The 22,302-nt window shown below is 41.4% G+C and overlaps 1 protein-coding gene across 10 annotated transcripts in view; it reads right to left on the reverse strand.

The window, feature by feature from the left end:
* Positions 1 to 22,302, reverse strand: part of KCNQ1 (potassium voltage-gated channel subfamily Q member 1) — a 640,238-nt gene that overhangs the window by 225,270 nt on the left and 392,666 nt on the right. For 9 of the 10 annotated variants that reach the window (XR_003853206.1, XM_029582314.1, XM_029582322.1 and 6 more), the window contains 2 exons: positions 16,539 to 16,614; positions 4,880 to 4,974 (listed from right to left, as the gene is read on the reverse strand). Coding sequence is in view for 9 of the 10 variants with exons in the window: in XM_029582314.1 (XP_029438174.1) it covers positions 4,880 to 4,974; positions 16,539 to 16,614 (171 nt within the window). In the remaining variant the exon portion in view is untranslated. The remainder of the gene's footprint in view (positions 1 to 4,879; positions 4,975 to 16,538; positions 16,615 to 22,302) is intronic. The other variant, XM_029582321.1, reaches the window with a different exon arrangement.

The following is a 22,302-nucleotide window of genomic DNA, read 5'->3' on the forward strand; positions in this document are numbered from 1 at the left end:
CACACCCAGGCTCCAATTTTCACCCACACACACACCAAGGCTCCCATTCTCATCCACACATACACATTCAAGCCTGTGCACAGTTTCCGCTTCCTCCCCCTAGAGCAGGAAGATCAGCTGGCCTCTCCTGCTGCCACTGGCCTCCTGCTATCTTCGGGCCATACGGCCGACCGATCTTCCTGCTGGGGGGGGGGGGGGAGTGGAAGCTGTGCGTGGCGCTTCCGCTCTCCTCCCCCCCCAACAGGAAGATCGGTCGGCCGTACGGCCCAAAGATAGCAGGAGAGGCCAGCTGATCTTCCTGCTTTGGGGGGAGGAAGTGGAAGCTGTGCGTGATGCTTCCGCTCCCCCCCCCAGCAAACGGGAAGATCGGTCAGCCATATGGTTGCAGGACCGCTTCCCAACGTGTGCCATGATGGTGCGCCAGGCATGGGTTCTCCTCTTCACTGTCGCGGGGATGGGATCCCGCGACAGCCTTGCAGTTCCGGTGTCAGTTGGGTGGGCCTGGGTCTAAAATGGGTGGGCAGCTGCCCACCCAGGCCCACCCATGGCTACGCCACTGATTTGAAAGATCAGTGAAGATCATTGCACTAGAAGGTGAAGACTCATCCTTGTCCTTCATTTTTTTTACTTGCTTAACTTGCTGCCTTACAATTGTTTTGCATTAGACCCTGTATGCTACATTCAGGAGAGAGCATAAATGGGAATCTTTTCATTTTGAATGCCTTTCCCATGTGGATGGCTGTAGGGATCCTGGGATTTGCCAATGGCACAGCTTGCATCGTGGTGCCTTGCAGAGTTTTGTGACATGTTCTTCTGTTTGTGTTTCTCTTTGGAGTTTACTTATTTGTTTCAGCTTAGGTAGTTGTTGGAAGACTAGAACTAATTTTGGAAAGTGCAATACAATTTAAAGTGGAAACACTGTACATTGAAAACAATGGGGAAGTTAATGAAATATTTACTGTATTGTGGGAGCGGAGGAATGCTTGCTATATGCCGTCTCCCTGCCATTCGGTTTTAGCCTTAAGACATCAGGAGTAGAAAGATTTTGTTTTGTTTTCCCATGTGCAGTACTAAAATGCTTGCCCCTTTCCCGTTTTCCTGCATCTATTTTTTCCAGATTCCAAAGAGAAAATTTGTAGCAGTGATACAGGGGAAAGTGCTGAAGGGCCCTGCTTTATTAATTCATGTGGCCTAGCGAGAAGAGGCCCCCACAACTCGTGTACGGGTAAGCGACAACAGGACAGTGAAGGATGATATCCGGTGTCCGTGTGCTGCATTTTAGAATCATCTAAAACATAAAAATAATGATAGATAGGGTTCACAAGGCCCATCTCATCTTGTCTGCCTATTTTCGACGCTTTAAAGCTTCAGAGTGACTTAACTGATCTTAGGTTTCACCCTCACACCCTCCCCTTTTGCAACTAAGGAACCTCGCTACTTGTCCTGTTTTGGTTAACGGCATTGCCACTGAGGAGCTGTTCCGTATCTGCACCACTGATCCTGTGGAGATATTTTCTTGTGCTCCTCCAACGTCTGCCTCGTTTGAGCCTGATATCGAGAATGCTTTAAGAACACACCCAGGCCCAGAAGATCCCTCCCCTGTTGCTCATTCCGACAAGTAAGAGTAAGTAAACTTCAAGCGGACCTAACTTGCCTAAACCTCCAACCAGCTATATTATTAGCCTATGACCAAATCCTCTGGCAACAAATTCCACAGTTTGATTGTGATGACTGTAAAAAAAAAGAAAAAGATTAAATTTATTTTAAATCCACTACCAGTTAGTTTAATGACGTGTCCAGCAGGCCTAGTTCTATAATCAAAGGTTATATAAATTTAGTTATTAAGTCAGTTTAGAGATAAGAGACTGCTAGGTCAGCTACATTATTCACAATTAGTTTATTCATTTGCAAAATAGTCCTAATGTGAAAATGAAAGAACAACACTGGATCTAAAAACGGCGCTGAAAAAAAAGGCTGCAGTAGTTTTAGAGCACAGTGACTCCATGAAGGTGTGGAAATACATGTTCCTTGGAAGTGCAAGTGTTAAATGACTGACAACTGATACTGTACATTTCATCATGAAAGGCCTTATTTGTTGGCTATGCATTATGCCAGTGGCCACCGGAAAACGATGCAACAATTGGAAGCTGGATTATCTAGAAACATCACGTTAACCACAATCTCACGCTTGCTCAGCGATGAAGTTCCAAAATAAAGACAAAGGAATTGCTAACAGAAACTGACAGATGAGACTAGAGCATGCAGAAAAGCAGAAAGCTAAGCCACATGAAGTAAAAGCACAAACTGATAATACGTTTAAACCGTCAATGTTGTAAATCGTTGGAATTCCTCACCGCAAGCACAAGTGTATTAAAATTCCAGAGAGTTGGCGAAGCAAGAACTACTCATTTGAATTTATTGACTGCATAAATTAGGTGGATCCAGACTGAAATCATAAATGAACTGTGCAACTGTGGTTGTCACACCCTTATTGCCGATGAAAGCACATACATTTCAGTTTCAAAAATGTTGATTTTGTATTTCAAATGCTACTGCAAATGTGACATGTTTCAAAACCACATTTGGTGCAATTCTTAAATTGATGTAAAGGTGCTTCAAGAATAGCAGCTATTGAAGACTTTTATTCAGGTCATAAACTGGACCTACAGAAGATGGTTATGTTTACTTCTGATGGTACCTCAGATGGTGCATTGCTACGCAAGTCCATTCCACACATGATAGAACGGCACTTACAGAGAAACATAGATACGATGTTCTTGTCTTAGGGTCTTCTAGGCATCCACCACCCTTTCTGTGAAGAAATATTTCCTGACATTGGTTCTGAGACATCCTCCCTGGATTTTCATTTCGTGACCCCTAGTTCTACTGATTTCTTTCCAACGGAAAAGGTTTGTTGTTGATTGTGCATTGTTAAAAGCTTTCAGGTATCTGAAGGACTGTACCATATCTTGGCACTGAAGATGCTTAGAAGCACATTTCATTGAAGGAGGTCATGGAAACATTACTGAGATTGGCTTATACCTTGTTTAGTAGGTCTAAAATGCAAATGTAATGTTTAAAGTGTTGGCTGATGCTGCAAATCATGACTTTTTTTTTCCCACAGACCACTGAATGCATTAAGGTGGTTGTCAAGACACTGAGGCCAATATTGAAAAGCCATTTAGACAGATAATTGAAAAGTTATCCGTCTAAATGACTTGGTCGCGATATTAAATGTCTTATCTGGCTAAATTTGGAAAAATTGGGCTGCATCTGATAGTAAACATTTAGTGTACACACTGCACATAAAGCAAGATTTATGCATACAGAACACAATGAGGTCCATATTCAGCCACTGAGTGGCTAACGTTAGCTGGATACCCCTATCCGGCTCATTTAACCGGGATATTGAGCAGTGCAGCAGCACCTCTGAATATACCCAGATATCTTAAAGTTAGCCGGAACTCGTTATCCGGCTAGAATATAGCCAGTTAAGCTTTTTAAGGTAGCAGCTTTTCAGTTATCCATCTAAATGCTTTTGAATATCGACCCGCATTCATGTGCATAAAAAGAACTGGTGCACAAAGCATTTTCCTGGCGCATAAAACATGCTTTATATGCACAGCAAACTTGATTTGCGCACAAATTGTGTTTCATGCATATAAATTCTGAGTTCGTGTCCCACCGCACCACAAACTCCACATTCAGCCCCCACAGACGAACATTAGCTTGAGTGACTTTACGGCAGCTCTTACCAGGAGTTCAATCTCCAGCATTAAGAAACCATGAGTTAAGCCTACCCACCCTCTCTGCATCGGGGAGTTATTGCTGATGCCTTCATTAAGACGGAGGAGCGTTAATTTGCGTGCACAGTTTTATTTACATGGGTTTGTGCACACATTTTTTTTTTGCGCGTAAAACTTTACTGCATAGAAAGAAAAGTCTGTGCACAAAATGTGTGAGCACACGTTTATGGGTAAAACTGTACGTACAGCCCTGTGTACCTTATTACATTGGGTCCACAGTTCACTAAAACTGAAACACAACAGTTTGCTGAAGCCAGCATCAATGAGCTTTATGCCCTGGTTTTTTGGATGAAAACTTTCACTTCAGGGATGATGTTATAATTGTTTTGGCAGCCTTAAACACTGTGGTTGACACTGCTGCTTTAATCAGACTTATTGAGTGCTGTTTGTGACCACATGGAGAAAAAAATTTCCTTTTGAGAAGTCAGAGGAATGGAAAGTTTTTGATGCTGCTGCTGAGTTTACAAACAGTAAGACTTGATTTTGTAACAGAAGAGTTAACAAAATTGACATAAAAATATAGAAAGCTGCTAAACGCATCTTACGACAGATTCTGTACAAGCTTGTGCAAGCAGTATAGAGACTTTCGGTATGGCTGAGTAAGAAAATAAGAGCTGGTACAATGAACTAATTTAAAGAAATAATTATATATGCACTTCAAGATGAGCAATTTAATATCTTGGTTATTTTAATAGATATTTGTGCTACACTTCAAGCATCCAGTGCCAGTTGCGATCATGGGGGTTAACTTGATGAACATTATCAAGACTAAGGCTTGATCATCTTGACCAGCTGATGAGAATTAAATGCTACATGATGTCAGGGAAAAGCACAAACAACGTCACTGTTTATAGACACTGGAGCACAAAGGGAGAAGAGAAACACTACAGAAAGCTCCGACGTGTAAGAGAGGCCACATTGTTTTAGAGGAATGAAAACACAGAACATGAAGACAGGTGAAGACCATACAGCCCCATCCAGTGGATCATAAACAAAAGGCCGGTCCAGAGCGATCCAACAGCATTTCAAGCATCTCCACTCATGCTCTCATGATAAAATAAGACCCTTCCTACCTCCTTTGCAGCTCCTTGAGTCGCACCATCAAGTTGAGATGGCCCTGCGAATACTGCTCGATAACATCTCGCACATCATATGGCTTTCTGGCTTGCTGAAACAAAACAAAGAACCACTAAAAAGAAAGGGAAAAAAAAAGCAAACAGCAGCAGAAATACTTTTCAAATTATAATACAGAACTCATAGCTTCAGACACAATGGCAACAGCTGAAATGTTGTGGTTGGGTGCGGCAACCCACAATGGCTCCAGGACGTTCTATTGAATTGCTGTGAACGTCCTGTCGTAGGCTGCACGTGGGACATGGTTACCTATACATTTCTGTAATATTTCAGAGGCCAGCATGCTGCATATAGATGGCTCATCATCTAATGTATGAGGGACAGAACTCTGCATAAGAAATGCCAAGCCGGGGTCAGTCCATCAAGCCCAGCATCCTGTCTCCTACAGTAGCCAGTCCAGGTCACTTAGACATGCCTGTCAGATCCCACATAGGAAAGCCCCTTCTGTGGTGCTCATTTCCAAAAGCGGCAAGCTGAGGCGCCGAAGGCTATCGGGTGTCCTACAGGAACTTATCCAGACCTTTCTAAAACTCAGTTAAATTGCTAGCCTTGAGCACATTCTTCGGCAGCAAATTTCAGAATGTGTGTGTTGATTGGAACAACACTATCTAGAATTCATTTTACATCTGATACTAGTTACTTTCATGGAGTATCCCCTGGTCCTAGAACTACAGGAATCGCCTTGACTTTTAATCAACTGAAAATTCAGTTCACAAAACCACATGAAGCGATCAAGTGGTGTGTGTACACATCAGAAGAAAGGCAAAGTAAATTTTCAAGCTCCAGTTATAAAACATTTCCCCCTGTTAGCTAACTTGCCCTGAGCTTACTAAGATACATATGAAGAAGTTTAGCTGTCTTGTTAGTCCACTTGAATGCTCAGAAATAAGTTAAAAATAAAACAAAAGTATGTAAGGTGATACTTTTTTTTATTGGACTCATCATCTCATAAGTACAGCTGTGCATTAAAGGCAGTCAGAGCAATCATTTCATCCTAATATAGGACAATTAAGTGAAACGTTTGTCATACTCATGTCTGATGCAATTGCTGCCACTTGGCCCGGCAGTCAAGATGATACAGAGCCTTCCATCTCTATGGTGCAAATTTTGTTCTGATGTAAGTCACTTATCAGATATCTGGAGCCTATGCAAAGGGAAGTTTTGGTTTCAGACCCGCTCTCAGAAAACATGCTACTAAAAGCTGCCATCACAGTGCTGAAAGACAACCCAGCTGTCAGAAAAGATATCAAGCAGAGAATTAAGGTGAAAAGTGAACTATCTACCACATTACAATAGTGGGTCCTACTGGCAGGGAGTGAGTGTGCGCCCTGGCTGCCTGTTCAATGGAAAACTCGTGTCAAATCAGCATCTCCGTGTTCACGATTCTTAGAAAGGTTTTTTTTCAAGTATCCATTTCATTAAGCGATATTATCAGTGCGATATATCCATTTCAATAAGCAACTCCATCTGTTTCCATGGCAGGGGAAAAGGGAAATGAGAGCTCCAACTCTTACGGTCTGGGAAAACCAATAAGCATGGGGGTAACTTGCTGGTGGGGCAGTTACTGTCCTTAACCAATAAGCCTACGTACTGTTAACACAGCTCCAATATTGCTCTCTGCTTCAACAGCGAGGAGTAACAGGGAACTGGATTTAGATAGTTGCCAACGAGGGCCCTGACGTTTACGGTTTGTGAAACTGATAAGTGTAGGGATAACCTGCACGGCCTGACAGATAATACCATAAGCTTGCTGGGCAGACTGGATGGACCATTTGATCCTTTTCTACAGTCATTTCTATGTTTCTATATGACCAATTTGCAATATCATTACAAAAACAAGCAAAAACTTTTTTTTAAATTAATAACAGCTGTTTGGAATGCTATAGAGCCACAGTCAAGGAAAGGACTAGATACCACAGTCCAGTTATATACATTCTCATGCAGCCGGTGAACTGTTCTTCATTGACTATTGGGAGGCCATGAAAATTTTTATTTTTTTTTTTGCCCTGCATGAAAATGTGCTCTCTTTACTTTTCATGGTCCACATGGTGCATCAGCACATCTTGGAAAATAAACAGGAGACTCAGTCTAAGACAGCCCTGCTAAAGCTGTATAAACAGAATTTGTAGCTGGCATGTTGTGTATGTGTTTGTTTACCCTAAAATATTTGCCAGAAACATTTTTGTGACTTTAAAAGGCAAAGTCTATACATATGGTGGTGAGTATCTTACTTACCCCACCTTTATAGTATTGTGAGTTAGATGCCCCACTTAATCAGATTTAATTGAAACCGAAGTGCCAACTAGGAAAATAGCTAATGTGCCCTCCCACTTCATATCAAAGGGTGCGCTGTCTCAAACCGCTAAATACTGCCAATTCTGGATAAGGATATATATGGGGGCTGCCAGGTAGGTTGGTTTAGGAAACTACAAGCGATACAGAACACGGCGGCCAGGGTAGTGCTGGGAAAATCTAGACAAGATTCAGTAGGTCCATTATTATTGAGACTATATTGGCTGCCAATTAAATTACATTGTAAATTTAAATTCTTAGGACCTATGGTAATTTTAAAAAGCATTTACTTAATGCTTAAAAAGCATGCTTAAAAGTGGGTTTTACCCATGTAAATGCACTTTACCCATGTATGTAGACTTTTGAAAATTGCTAAAATATATGCCATTGAATTGCCCATAAGATATTTAGTGTAAGTGCACTTTACACGAGTAAATGGCTTTTTTAAATTGCTATGATACTATGTTACATGTTCACATGTAACTCCTTTGAAAATGTACCCATTTGTGTTAGCATTTAAAATTTTGGGAAGGGTAGGACCACCCTGTTTAAGTTGGCAATCTTCAGGTTGGAACTTACTCTCTAATCCCATGATCTAGTTCAACTTTCCCCAGCTTGAGCTTTTAAACATGTCAGGTTACAAAACCAGATTTTTTTTCAGCTATGATTTCACAATAGTGGAATGCTTGGTCATTAGAAATGTGGGAGGAGTGCGATCCAGTTAAATTTTGGAAGAAGCTGAAAACTCAGGGGAATAAGGTTATTGATGATTTGGAGGGGTGGGTTTGACATTCAGCAAATGGCAGGCAATGTTCAAACGGGCAGTATGTGGATTGTTTGTGATTTTTGTGTTTTAATTTTTCTTTTGTGTTTTATGTACTGGATTGTATTTTTTATTTTAATTGTATATCACTTTGGGAGTTTAAATTTTTTTTTTTTTTTAACTGGAAAGCGATTTATAAATGTTCTTAAATAAAAAAAAGAATTAAATAAAAATGTAAGCTTTGGCCTCAAATCAAACTCAGAATCCTATGTTGAATATTGCAAAGCATAATTCCCATCAGATATGGATGTGAGCTTTCACAGGGTTTAATTTGTAGACAAAAAAAGGAAGCGGAACTGCGGACCAAGGCCAGGTGTGAGGCTATTACTGAGCATGAAGTCTCTCCAACACACATAGCCAAACACACGCTTCACACACACTTCCTGCTCCAGCCTTAGTCCCCCCCGCCAGTGCTCAAACCCCCAGCTATCCTTCACCCATCAGAGCTAATTTACACTACTAACTCTGCTCTGCTTCCTCAGGACCTGGAAAAATGGTGACAGAACACCATTCTAGGTGGGTCTGCCAGAAATTAAGCCCTGGGTAACAGACACAAAGATGGGGATGAATTAACTAAGACAAGTTTGAAACTTGTGTAGTAGCTGGGATGGAAGCTTTGACGACTGGCGTTAACTGTTCACAAAAAAGTTTCAGACGTGTGCCAGTTCAACCCCTTTTTCGTTCCATGCTGCAGTATCTGCTTCCGGAACATATCCTCCCCCCCCCCCCCCCCGTCTGTTTTGGGAAGGAGTGAAACAGGGGGGGGGGCTGAATTAGGGGAGCAGAGTTGGTTGCTCTGTCTGCTCCAGGCTCACCCCCTCCTTGCAGACTGTCTGGAGGGGAGGGGCTGGAGCAGGAACAGAATACCCCCCACTCCATTCCAGGTCATTTCCTACCCCCCCCCCCAAACACACACACAAATTAAGGCCTGGTTTTTCTGCAATAGTATTTACTGAAACAACCAATATGAATACATCTGTTCCAAGAAAACCCTGCTCGTCTTTCATTTCCCATTCGTTCCACATTACATTTTTATTTCCTAGTACTAGAATAAGCATTGTGTGCACACACATACATGGTTCTCTTTAGGTGTCCTGACCAGGGCATCCTACAATAAATATTAAAATATTTTAAAAATATAGCAGTACACAGGTTAAGTCATGATGGGAGGATGAGGAAAAGGCGGAGAATACTGGATAGACCAGAGAGAAAAGACAGGTTTCTCATATTGCTTGGTCAAAACTGATCATCTATCTGCATGGCTATTAATCGCTGGATAGACACAGACTTATGTGTAAAGCCATTTCCCTGTTCTCTTTTGAAAAGGTTACCTTTGAACCAACCTCAGATATACAGAGAGCCACGGAGCACAGCCATCAAAAGACATTCAGAAGAGGATCAGCAATCTTATTCAGTAACTTATCTATTAATATTTTTCAAGGGGTGTCCAGGATGCTGGAAAGTTACCTTTGTATCTTTCCAGAATACAAGTGGTGAAGGCAGGCGCTACCGTTTTCCATATCTTAAAGAAACTGCTACAATTTATCTTTTCAGCATGGGAATACTCCTGTATTCACCTGTAAATATACAATACTGTGTATGCATGGAATCTCAGTAATAAAACCACCTGACAGTGAAAGCCAGGAAATTACAGTCTGTGGTTACTTTAAAGCATGGTATCACATGGGATAGGCAGATGCTTTCAAGCAAGCCATCTGCTCATATACTATAAATACAAAATGCATAAATAGCTATACAATGAAGCAACTCTCATGCCAGATGTTAAGCTCATGTCACATGCCAAGCTAACAAAATAATGGTAGGATTTACTCCATAAAATATATTTATTTCAAGTGTGCCTGCAAGATATATTTCTAATGGCTGAGTGCAGTGGTTCCAAATATTATGTCACAGATAACTGCGAAAAAGAAATAGTTATTGGGTTACAAAACCTGGACTCCAGAAAGCAAAAAATGCCTCAAGTAAAAAATACTTTGACATTTGAAAAATCATTCTACATAGTTAATGAATGTCATGGCACTTTTTCCAAAAAAGTTTTAATTAGCCATCCTGTTAAAGTAAAACGTCAACCCACATGCTCAAGCACCAAACTAGAAGGTCCATTGGTCTTTTGACCTTTACATTACTCTGCATTGCTCCCTCCTTTTTTGAAGCTCATCTAAGGGGCTAACTCATGAGAAGTATGCTTACACAGCTGAAGCCAGTAAACTGCGCTGTCAGGATGTAATGACCTTTCACGGCCTAAAAGCAGATATTCTCAGGCTCCATCTTTATGGATCCACGGACTGAAAGCTACACTTTCAGCAGACTATCATGTACGTGCAGAATGAATACACAAACTGCAAACTCTCTTCCTTAACTTAATTGTTTTCCTCCAGGACTATTTATTTATTTCCATTCGATATTCTGCCTTTTCCTGGAAATCAATGTGGATGACAAAGAAAGATGTGAATTGCTATATATATATATGGGGGCGGTGGGAGGAGTCATAAAAAACATAAAACTGGGAACTGAACAATGTATAGGTAGCAATGCATAGTTTTTGCTGATTTCATTGTATAGGCAAGCACAGTACATAAAAGTAGTATTGGAAGCAAAAATAGGCCTTCCATCCATTTCCGATCATGCATTAGCATGGTTAGATTTAGAGGGGTATCTTCCAGCCGGTTCAGATAGATGTTGGCGGTTCCCAAAATATTTATATAGCAATCTGGACTTTCGTGATTATTTACTGAAGCAATGGGATACTGTTTTGTCCCATAATGAAGACCATCAGGATTTGCCCATCCTTTTTTGGAAAACTGCCAAGGTGGCTATGTGAAAGGCAGTTTCATCTGCCATATTGTCTTTAGAGAAACAGCAGCATCTTGATATGAGAACCTATCAGCGATTCTCCACCAGGGAAAATAAAGCCAAATTTGTGGCCACACAGAGCGCTTTAAATGCTTTCCTCCATCAGAGGGCCAAAAATGGTTTACTATATTGTAAATGCAAGTTCTATCAATTTGGTAACTAGGTTGGCAGATCCCTTGCTAACTTAACTAAGAATTGGATAGATTCAGAATTTATAGTGGCTCTGCAAAATAGTTCTGGGGTTTTGGTGAACTTGGGGAAGGAGATTAGCGAGAGTTTTTAGAGCTTATTATCAGTTTATTATAAAGCTAATCTGGGAATTCTGACTCGTATTAAAAGTGACCTAGAATTCATAAACCTCTCCAAATTAACTAAGGGGCAGCCAGCAAAACTAAATAAGCTCATTCAATTGCAAGGAATTCAGTGTGGGATCCAGGAAGCTAAGCTGATGAAGACCCCAGGACCTGTTGGCTTCTCTGCTGAATTTTATAAAATTACTGCTTTACAATATTTCTCTTCTTATAGAGAGAATGATTGAGCACTTAATTGGATTGGGCCATTTTCCTTTTTCACACAACAAGGCTGTTATTTCAGTTGTGCCCAAATCAAGCAGAGATTTGTTGCTCCTATCCTTGGTATTGGCCTATTTCTTCTCTAAACTTTAACATAAAACTTTGGAGAAGATTATGACTGCTGGCTGGCAGGGATCCTACCTACATTAATTGGCACCAAGTGGGCTTTATCAAAAGGCAATGTCCCACAATTAATTAGGGTAACTTTAAAACATGTGTGAGCATGCCCATATATGGACAGCTATATGGACACATGCATGCATGCCCACATTTTATATTGTTTGCCCATATGAATGTATACTATATTAAATCTAAGTCTACCCAACATATTTGTGTATTTAAAAATACATGGCATGTATTTTAAAGTTTAGGCTTATCTGACTAAGTGGCAACAAAAGTCCAGCTAAGTAGGGCTGTGGTGACTTATCCAGCTAAGTAAGATAGCCGGATAAGTAAAAGAAAAGAGCTACTTAGCCTGATAGTTAAGACAGATGGATAACTAGCATCTGAAGACTTATCCAGCTATCTTACCTATCAGGCTAAGTAGTGCTTTTAAAGACTTAACTGGATAAGTGCGGTTTTGTTGCCACTTAGCCAGATAAGTCAACATTTATCCAGATACTTGAAGGACATCTGCTATGCTGCATATTTGTTCTCCTAAATCATTTTACATGAGGAAATGTAACTTGTGCATTTTTCTTAGCACTTGTCTTTTACACATGTAAACGATCAAATTTTATAACGTGTGCATGAAGGGAATTACCAGTTATACCAATTAGTCCACTCTATCTCTAGGTCATCAAGACTCCCCTGGTTCTTCAGCCTGAACTCCCTCCAGTTTACCCAGACCCCTTACTCAGTCAGTATTTGGCTATTTCCATCACGTTGATGACTGGATGTTGGGTATCCATTATTATACTCCCATTTCTTTGGAAAGCATTGTCCTTTTCCTATTAAGCCCTGGCTATGTTTTACATGCACTTTTTGTTATGCTGACCTCCAATCTCAAAATGAGTTCTCCTGTGATACCATTGGTAAAAACCTTGGAAATATCATTGCTCTCTCCTACAGCTGAATAATTCAGTATCTCAATTTCTGCCACTTATAGGCAACAGGAATTTCTTATCTGGAGCTCAGTCACAGATTTTTTTTTGCTGTGGGATGCTAGCGGGCTGAAGATTATTTCGCAGTTTTAGATGGAACAGGACGAATATGGTCCTTCCAGGATTAAGTGAATATGATCTGAATCACAAGCATTTTTACACTTATCTACAGACCAGTCATTACATTGATTCACTTGAGATGGAAATTGGAAGCATGCAGAGAATTTTTCGCAGACATGTGACCTCTCTGATCCTGTTTGTCGTACTATTTCTTCATTATATCATTCCCTGATGGAGAAAATGTAACCTCCTAGGTATGCTAAAGTGTTGCTCTTCTGGGGACAGGAATTAGATCTGGATCTTACAATGTCTTAGCATATACAATACTTTAGTAGGATACGTGCTATTACATGTAATGTTGCATTACATGTAGTACAGTACAAATTTTTTATGAGATTATTTTTTTCAAAAATTAGCCTGTGTCATGAAATTTTCTTCAACAGGTAAATATGTTAAATGCAAATCTGTGATGGGGACTTGGGGGCACCAAATTTGGGACTGTATGTATAAACAAATTTTGGCGGGAAATAGTTAGATGTATTCATAATTTTTCGGTGCCATGGTGCATCTTTTTGATAGTTTGCAAGGTACTGTTTTTGGGTCCAAGCTTCTTAATCTTTGGGTAGGCAAAGCCCTTCTATTAGCAAAAAAGTCTATTCTACTGTGCTGTTTAATAGATGATCCCCCTGACAATGACCCAATGGAGAAATCAGCTTCATCAGGTGTGTTTATACTAAAAAAAAAAAAAAAACATGGAAGAGACAGACATTGTTAAGAAGAAAAGAGTTTTTATGAATCTTTGACTTGTATTTACAGTACTTGCCACAGAGGGCGAGAAGTATGATTTTAAACGACTACCAACAATGTCAGAAGACGATGAGTATGCTAAGATCATTATGTCTGAGTGGGTAAATATCACTGTGGTGATTCACTGTAATTCTGTTAGAGGTAATAAGGGGCAGGGGAGGGAGTAGGGATTGGGTTTCTCTGTATGGGTGTTAAGTTTGGTTACATATACTGGGCACTGGGAAATGTCAACCAGTTGTCCAGAACTACATGCATTTCTACTTTGTCTACTGTTCCTACAATTGTCATAAAAGGTTTTGAACATTAAAAAAAAAAAAAAAAGTAGAACACTGCTTTCATAGTTAATGGAGGTTACCTAGCAGTAAGATGGGTGGAAATGCAAACTTCAGGGGAAGGCTTGATCTGTAATTTGCTAAACCAGTAAAGATGATAAAGAAAACGAAGGAAATTCTACAATGAGGGAATAATATATAGGAAGTAATTTTCTCTTTTATTTCGGCAACTCCTTATTAATGATACTAATCTCATTCCTGGTATTTTTGAATGTTTGCGCTTTTTCAGATTCATGTTAAAATTAATCCCCCCCCGAGGCAGCCGGGTGGCGAAACACGGGACCGTGTTGGGGGACTTGCATTTAAAGCTTGTATCATTAATAAGGAGTTGCCGAAATAAAAGAGAAAATTACTTCCAAAAAGTGAACCAGGAATTTATATCTTCTTGCACTTGTATGGATGTTGATTATTGAGAGTGCAAGCAATACTTCGGTGTGTGTTTGGAATAATATATAGGACACAAAGTAATAGGGAAATGAAGTGCTACTAAAGGTACAAAGGTAATAAACAGCGTGGAACAAGCAGAGTACATTGTGAAATTTTTATTGTGATGGAGTCTGGGGGCTGAGGTTGCTACAAAATATCAAGTAGGGTAGTCGAAAATGGAGGTGTATGCAGAGCAAATAGGGTATAAAAAAGGTGACAAACACAGTGGAACAAGCGTACAGAACATTATGAAGTTTTGTTTCAGTAGTCAAGTAATTAAGGTTCTAGCTGTGGGCTAAAGGCTACTACAAATAGCCAGATTTTCAGTTTTTTCCTAAAGGTCGATGTTAGCTTGATATCTAAAGTTAGGGAGTTCTAGAGTAAGGCTTCCCAAACCTTTAGCCAACGTGACCCCATTTTAGGTCTTGACAATTCACATGATCCCAAAGTAAGACCAAAAGAAATTAGCAGAAGGGTGATCTCCCCTCTCATCCTCCCTGCACTCCAGCTGATCCCCTCTTTCAACCTCCACTCTCTCCAGAGGACCTCCTCTCAACCTCCATCCCTCCAGCGGATCTCCTTTTACATTCCCCAACTTCTCTCACTTCCTAGCTCATCCCCTCCTTCTCTCACCTCCTCCAGCTTATTGTGCATCCCTCCATTCCCCCCAAGCCCTTCTTGTTCACCCATCTGATCCTTTGACATTCCTTACCGCTTATCCCATTCCCTCCTCACTCTTACCTTCTCCCCTCCAATCTTCTTTTGTAACCCCTCCGGCTGATCCTCTCATCTCCCAATTGACCTGCTGTCATGCCCCCTCTCTCACCCTCTAGAGCTAATCCATCTTCACTTGATCCAGCCCTCTAGACCCCTCCTGTATCTGATACCTTCCTTCAAACAGACTCTTCTCCAAGCATCTCCCTCATCGGGAACAGTGACAACATTTTGCTGTGGTCCCTGGACCAAAGGTAGATGACAACGGATGGGAAACAAAGGCAAGTTGCTGACAGAGGCAACAGTTTTCTTTTGGATAGGTTTAGTGGAGGTTGAGGAGAAAGGAGCAGTGACAGACTCCACTGGTGATTATACGCTCAGCCTCCCCTTCCCTCATGGCTGGTTCTAAGCCCGATGGTCATCTGCAAGCAGCAGCAGCATTAGTAATGAAAGTCAGCACAGGGCAATGCAGATGTAGGGCCTGTGAGGGCGTGCTGGCTCACAGGCCCCACCTTGACTTCTGCTGCTGCTGATGCCTGAAGACTGCAGCCATTTGAGGCACTTGTGACAACTCCTACATGTTTTATGACCCCCATCTGGGGGTCCCAATCTCAAGAAGGTTCTCTTTCTAGTGGGGATAAGTTGCATTTCTTTCGGGGCTGGTACAACTAGGTGGGCTTGAGGAACAATGAGTGGGCAGGTATGTACAGGGTGAGTTGGTTGGGAAACAGAGTGGTGCTAGTCCTTAAGTGCCTTGAAATCCTTACTGTATTTTGCTGAATTTCCAAGTATTTATATATTATTTATTTGAAGATTTGTTACTCACGTAATCCAAAAGTACCGGTATTAGGTGATCCACATTTAAAGGCAGTACAAAATACGAAAGTACAGACTTGCTGCTAAATGCCATTAGATGTCAAATAATATCCTCAAATTTTCATTAGTTATACCACTTACTAATACTATTGGATTACATTCAACATTCCAAAGAATATCTATGATAATTAAGCGGCAGCTCAATAAAAATGTTGCTGATTTTTTTATCCTGACTTTTAGTTTTGCTACAGCAGGAAATATCAGTAACTAATATCTTCTCTTTTGCAATTTTGCATGCTAGAACACAGCTAATAAATGTGCAGTGCACATTAATGTCAACCATTGTAAAATTACCTGGCTAGAACGATTTGCAAACTCTCAAGTCACTGATTCAAAAACAAGGTTAAGATATCATTTTAATCTCTTAACTGGCAGTATGACATACAATGCAACTCAGAAGTAAGGAAGATATATGAGAACATAGGCATAGCAAGGAGGAGACGGAGATAACAAGAGGTTAAAGGCCAAGTCCATTAGTAGAAACTTACATTTTAATTCAGGCTCCATTACAGGAGCATGGATTATTCCTAATGTATCCACAGTTGCCTAACTAGCTACTAAACAACCCCACCATTCAAGGAGAAAGAGAACTCTGGGTGGAACTTGTGATTATCTCAATCAATTGCACTACTAGCCTTTCACTCTTTCCTATAGAGAGAGCATTAGCCAGAAGAATAGGGGGTTTTATTTACCAAACAAACCTTCTATTTAAACCTCACCTGAAATTTCTTCTTTGCCACAAAATACTGCATCCTTCGAATGACCTTAATGGCAGCGCGGTGGTGTTCTCTCAGCCTATGGGGGAAAAGAAAATACAGAAAAGCAGGAGACAGGTGAAAAAAAAAGAGTATTCTCTGGCCAGATAACAGGTCCTAATGAAAGCTTTAATCTACATTTGTTGCACTGAGAAGCAATTCCTTCCCTGGACATGAGACAGGCCTTTATTGTGAGGCTAGAAAAAGAGCTAGAGATAAGCACTGGGAGTTAACACATATCACGCTACGTTATCCGGTGTTCCAAGAAATTTGCATCAGTTTCAAGAGAAATATCTTTTTCTCAAGGCACAGCTAGTACCACTTACAGATTTTGTTTTTGCCTCAGGTGAGCGAACTACAAAACAGAATGATGAGAAGGCACAAACTCCACACCTAGAAATAGACTGAACACCACAGAAAAGGGTGGGGGAATTTGGTGTCTGTCAAGGGAACTGTGGTCTCTTGTAACAAACCTTGAAAATTCTGTCAAAAAGTAGGATCAAATAAAAATAATTTCTTTTTATAAAGAAAAAAAATCACACAAAAAAGGAAAATTATGAAAGGGCATCAACAAATAGTACCCTCAAATTTTGTTTTCTTAATTTTTCAAACATTTTGTGTGGATAAATGTTTATAAGAACATAAGAACATGCCATACTGGGTCAGACCAAGGGTCCATCAAGCCCAGGATCCTGTTTCAACAGAGGCCAAAACCAGGCCACAAGAACCTGGCAATTACCCAAACACTAAGAAGATCCCATGCTTACTGATGCAATTAATAGCAGTGGCTATTCCCTAAGTATAATTGATTAATAGCCATTAATGGACTTCTCCTCCAAGAACTTATCCAAACCTTTTTTAAACCCAGCTACACTAACTGCACTAACCACATCCTCTGGCAACAAATTCCAGAGCTTTATTGTGCATTGAGTGAAAGAATTTTCTCCAATTAGTCTTAAACTTATAAATGCGATTCGCTTCCTTTTTGCGAGACTTATCTGATGATACCCCTAGATAATTTAATTTTTTAAATATATATAAATAGTGTTTTTAGCTGATTTTAATAGTGTTTTTGAGGTTTGTTTCAAGAGTCAGCTGTTCCCCTCCACAGATCCCACATTTATCTCCTTCCTCCTTGTACTGCTCAGGTTATTAAATAGCATATAGGTTATTATTAGCATATAGGTTCCCAGCAGTCTACCCTGCATTTTTACATGGATTTGATTGTTTATCTTTTTCTTTCACTTTGTATTTATTAATATTTTAGCAATCATATTGACACTCATATGCTTGTTGATAAATGTGGAGAAAGATTTTAAAACTATATATATAGTATAAACGAAAGATTGCTATATAACACAATCTTCTATATATATAGGTAGACCAGAGAAAATTATAAAAACAAAGGTGATCAAGATTCACTAGTTTGCATTGAATAAGAATGAAAAAAAATCCCCCTCTTAAAACATTACACGGAGAAAGGGAATCCGAACGGGTGTCCAATCAAAAAGAAAATTAATAAACATTATTCAATAAGAATATTAGTTCAATCTAGACGGCCAGCAGAATTTGTCTGAATAAATGCGTGGACAGAGGTGTACCGAGGGTCTCCGGCGTCCGGAGGCCAATGCATTTATGGTGCCTCCCCCACCCTCCTTGTAGAAACGCTTCAGGGAAGAAAGTGACACTAATACAAGCCCCAGACAAGAAATGAACTGACTAATGTGAACAGTCTATGGGGGCAAAAGCTTTCCTGCCTGCAGACAAGCCACCAACACTGCCCCTTCCCTCCGTGGTACAGCAAGCAAACAAAAACATTCCCTGATAAAGAATAAGACCAAAGAGACAAGGACCGTGATATAAAATTTATAAATTCTTCCAAAATGTCCAATTTTTGAACGCCTTACTATCATGAAGAAAAAAAAAGAAAAGAAAATATGTCCTTTTCTCCAGAACTGCACACCATCAGTGCAGCCTCATTACAGCACACTGCCTGTCCCCTCACCAAATACAGACTAACCGACCACAAATTAGAAAGAGAAACACTGAGACAAAAGCGGAACTGGAAGCCCCAAGAAGCCAGACTCTGCCTGCAGTATAACACCAGAGAAATAAAAACAATTGCATTTCCCCTGAAGGTAAAAATATAGAACTATTCACATGTTCATTTCCCAAAAATGGCTCAGAGGGAATCAATTTCTTCCCACTTCTCATCTCAGAGAAACAGAAGCCACAGCAGTCTCGCCCTCCTGCCCCTTCCAGCCCCCAGCACTGTAGTCTCGCTCTCCTGCTCCCTCCTCCCCTCCCAGTTCCCAGCAGTCGTGGCTCCCTAGTCCTCCCAGCCAGACTCGTAATGCAAAAAGAGAAACATCACCATTTACAGACTCATAATGCAACAACAAAAACATCCCCGTTCCTCATAAAACAAAACCAGGAAAATCCATCGTGTTAGTAAACCATACACATAAAATACAGTATTTCTAAACAGACGACAACTACAGCATCTATTAAATAAAGATAAAGCCAGCTCTAAACATTTCCCAAAAATCAATTTATATAAATTTCAAAACAGCACACATGTCAAATAACACGCAATAATTAAAATTAATAAAGATAAAAAAAAGTTCCCTCGCCATACCTGGGAACTTTTGATTTCCAGTCACACTGAGATTGTCCTGGATTAATGGAGGGGAGTATGGGGTGGGGCAGGAGAGGCGGGAACTCACAGACATTCTCCTATTTTTCTCTCTCTCATATACACACACACATGCACCCTTCTACCCTCTCCTCCTCACTCCCCCTTCCCTTCCCCTCACTTCTCTCAGTCACTCATCTCCATCCTCTGCCAGTCACTTACCCCTTCCCTCTCAGTCACTTACCCCTCCCTCCCTTCTCAAACACTCACCACCCTCACCCCTTTCCCTCCCCTCCCTCTTCTCATCCCTTTCCTTCCTTCACACATACCCCTTCTCTCTCAGTCATAACCTACCATATGACTCCCCCCCCCAGTGGTCCTAGTCTTCCTATTGGCCAGGTATGGGAAACCAGCTGGCAGGTCATTTGGCCCACCAGTAAGCATCTAGTGCCTAGCTCCCTCTCTCTCATATGTGCACATGCTCTCACACACATGCAAACTCCCTCACACTTGCACACATGCGCTCTCATACACATGCACACAAACTCAGTCTCTCATATACAGACATGATCTCACACAATCTCCCTCTCATCCAGACTTCTCCATCTAATGGAATTTGAGGAGGAACTGTATGTGTGTGCGTGTGTTTGGGAGGGCTGTTCCTGCAGCCTTCTTCTCACTCAGGCCGCTGCACCGTCTCTTTTTGGTTTTGGCTGCAGGCAGGTTGGGTGTGCCAGTAGCCCAACGGACCTCTTCTTCAGCTGCCACGAAATGCAGTCTGCGGCAGCCTCAATGGGCCTTTCCTTCCTGATTCAATAGCCGACAGAGGGGCCCATGCGTACAGGATTAAGGATGCCCCGGATACCAGCCATAGGAAGAAGAGATGTCAAACAAAAGTTCCCGCTATGTACGGGTATTTAGTTCCCGCATGCACCTCCTGCTCCGTGTTCTGCGGCTGCAGTGACAGCCTAGGGTGGGACTGCCAGAGCTGCGCCCCTACACATTATGATTGGCCGTGTGCGGCTGCAGCGCGAGTGCGGAGCTGTACCGCACGGCCGACAATGAAAATGTGCAGTCCGAGGGTTACGCTCTTCCATCTTCCTTCCACGCGGGGCCCTGCCAGGTGACGGTTTTAGCCAGGCCTGCTTCTGCAGAAGAGCCTGGACTTTTCAGATGAGTTCACAGGCACAGAAAAATAAAAAGTCACAGGTGCTCCTCCAGCCCAGTGCCCAGGGTCCTTCCCCCCCCAATATGCCACTGTGCATAGAGCTGATCTGCATTCTAAAATAAATAAATCTCATCCCTAAATTTAAGCTGACACTTAGGATATTTAGGATATTTCAGGATAATACCAATTCTATGATTAAAACTTTTGTTTGAAAGCCAACTTTTTTTTTCTGATTTTCTTGTGTAGGATGAGACACCAATTTAATTAACCTAATTTCAGCTCCAACTTCTGGAGAGATACAGTATGTTACATACCCAGTCTTCATTCATTTCCAGGGCCAAGGAGATTATATATAAAAATTCCCCACCACAGGATTTAAGACATCTTCTAATTCCTGTGATAAATCCTGCCTGCTGTGGGGGCCAGTGTAGCACTAAGGTTTCTCATCCATTTCTTGTAGGGCTGAAAACAAGCTTTAACTAAGGATGAGAGGACTCCAATTCAAAATCTTCAAGCATTCTAACGTAGTAAATGACGGCAGAAAAAGTCCAACCGGCCCGTGCCGTCTGCCCAGCTATCCCATCCACACTGCTAAAGATATATCCCAGCTGCCAACGACAGAATGTGAGCACATGCAAGATTTTTCCTTATCCAGAACAGTTCTTGCCTTCCTCCTTTGTACGCCACAGATAAGCATACAAGATCCCCATTTAGTTCCCTCCAGCACCCTCCTTTTCCCATGCCTAGCCACAACGCCCTGTAATAACCTGAATAGCTGACGGCCTCTTAGGTCCCCCTGTCTAGCCTGCCAGTCAGACTTGGCTACGTAAACACCTGCATTCTTCTACTTAACTGTAGAACCTGCAGAATGCCAGACAGAACTAGCAAGCATATACCAAGGGCTGGTGCAAGGGTAGTAGGTGCCCTGGGCGAACCTTTAATCTTGCACCCTTCCCATTTACAGATCTGCCTATCAGCAGCAGCTGTGGCACAGCATCCCCCCCTCCTCTCTTGCCCAATTAGCATCCACCTCTCACTGTCATCTCACCCTCTGCCAAGTCCTGCCTCCCCTCATAAAGCAGATCTCCTCAGGTTTTTAGGCGCCTGATCAGTGGTCTGTCTGTCTTATTTCTCAGCTGTGCATGAACCGATACACTAAAGGTGAATTTTAGAAGAGTTGCTCGGGTTAAAAGGCCCCAGGCACGCAACTCTTATTTTAAAAGCAGCAAATTACACGCCTTCTTGCACGAGTGTGAAAAACAGAATGCGGGTAAAAAAAAAAGAAAAAAAGGGGGGGTGTAGATTCGAGCAGGAGCCCACATTTACGCATGCATAAATTCAGATTTTAAAACTCGGCGAACACAGCGTGCGTTGGGCTGTTACCTGCGCATATTTACTTCTGCTCTTTATCTGATGTAAGGCTGGAAAAAAAAACCTCATTATAGCCAAAAACTGATTGGGTGAGGGATCTGGGTAAAATAGGGAGAGTGCAGGCTGAAGAACCAGAGGGATCTTGCTCACCTACAGAAAGACTGGGCTACTGGTGGACTACTTGGTCAAACTGGTAATTCCCTTCACACACACGCATGCTTTAAAATGTGCTCACTTGCACATGTAAAAGCCAAGGAAATATACGCAAATAACGTTTCCTTGTGTAACTGCTTAAAATTACGATCAGACATATGTGCGCTAGGCATATTTTATATAATGCGCATGCACCTGCACATGGCCAAAAATGGGGGGGAGAAGAAAAAGGGGGTGTTGACCAGAAGGCTTGTCAGAAGCCACAGGAGCATAGGAACTGTCTCGCTTGCTCAAAGAGATCTCCAAGGATTACCTGGAAAGCTCTGGAAATTCTTTCCATGTCAATGCTGTCAGGATGCGTTCGACTAAGTGAGCTATTTGACTTCAGAGAAAGAAAGAGG

This window comes from Rhinatrema bivittatum, chromosome 17, assembly GCF_901001135.1.
Source record: "Rhinatrema bivittatum chromosome 17, aRhiBiv1.1, whole genome shotgun sequence".
Lineage (NCBI taxonomy): Eukaryota > Metazoa > Chordata > Amphibia > Gymnophiona > Rhinatrematidae > Rhinatrema > Rhinatrema bivittatum.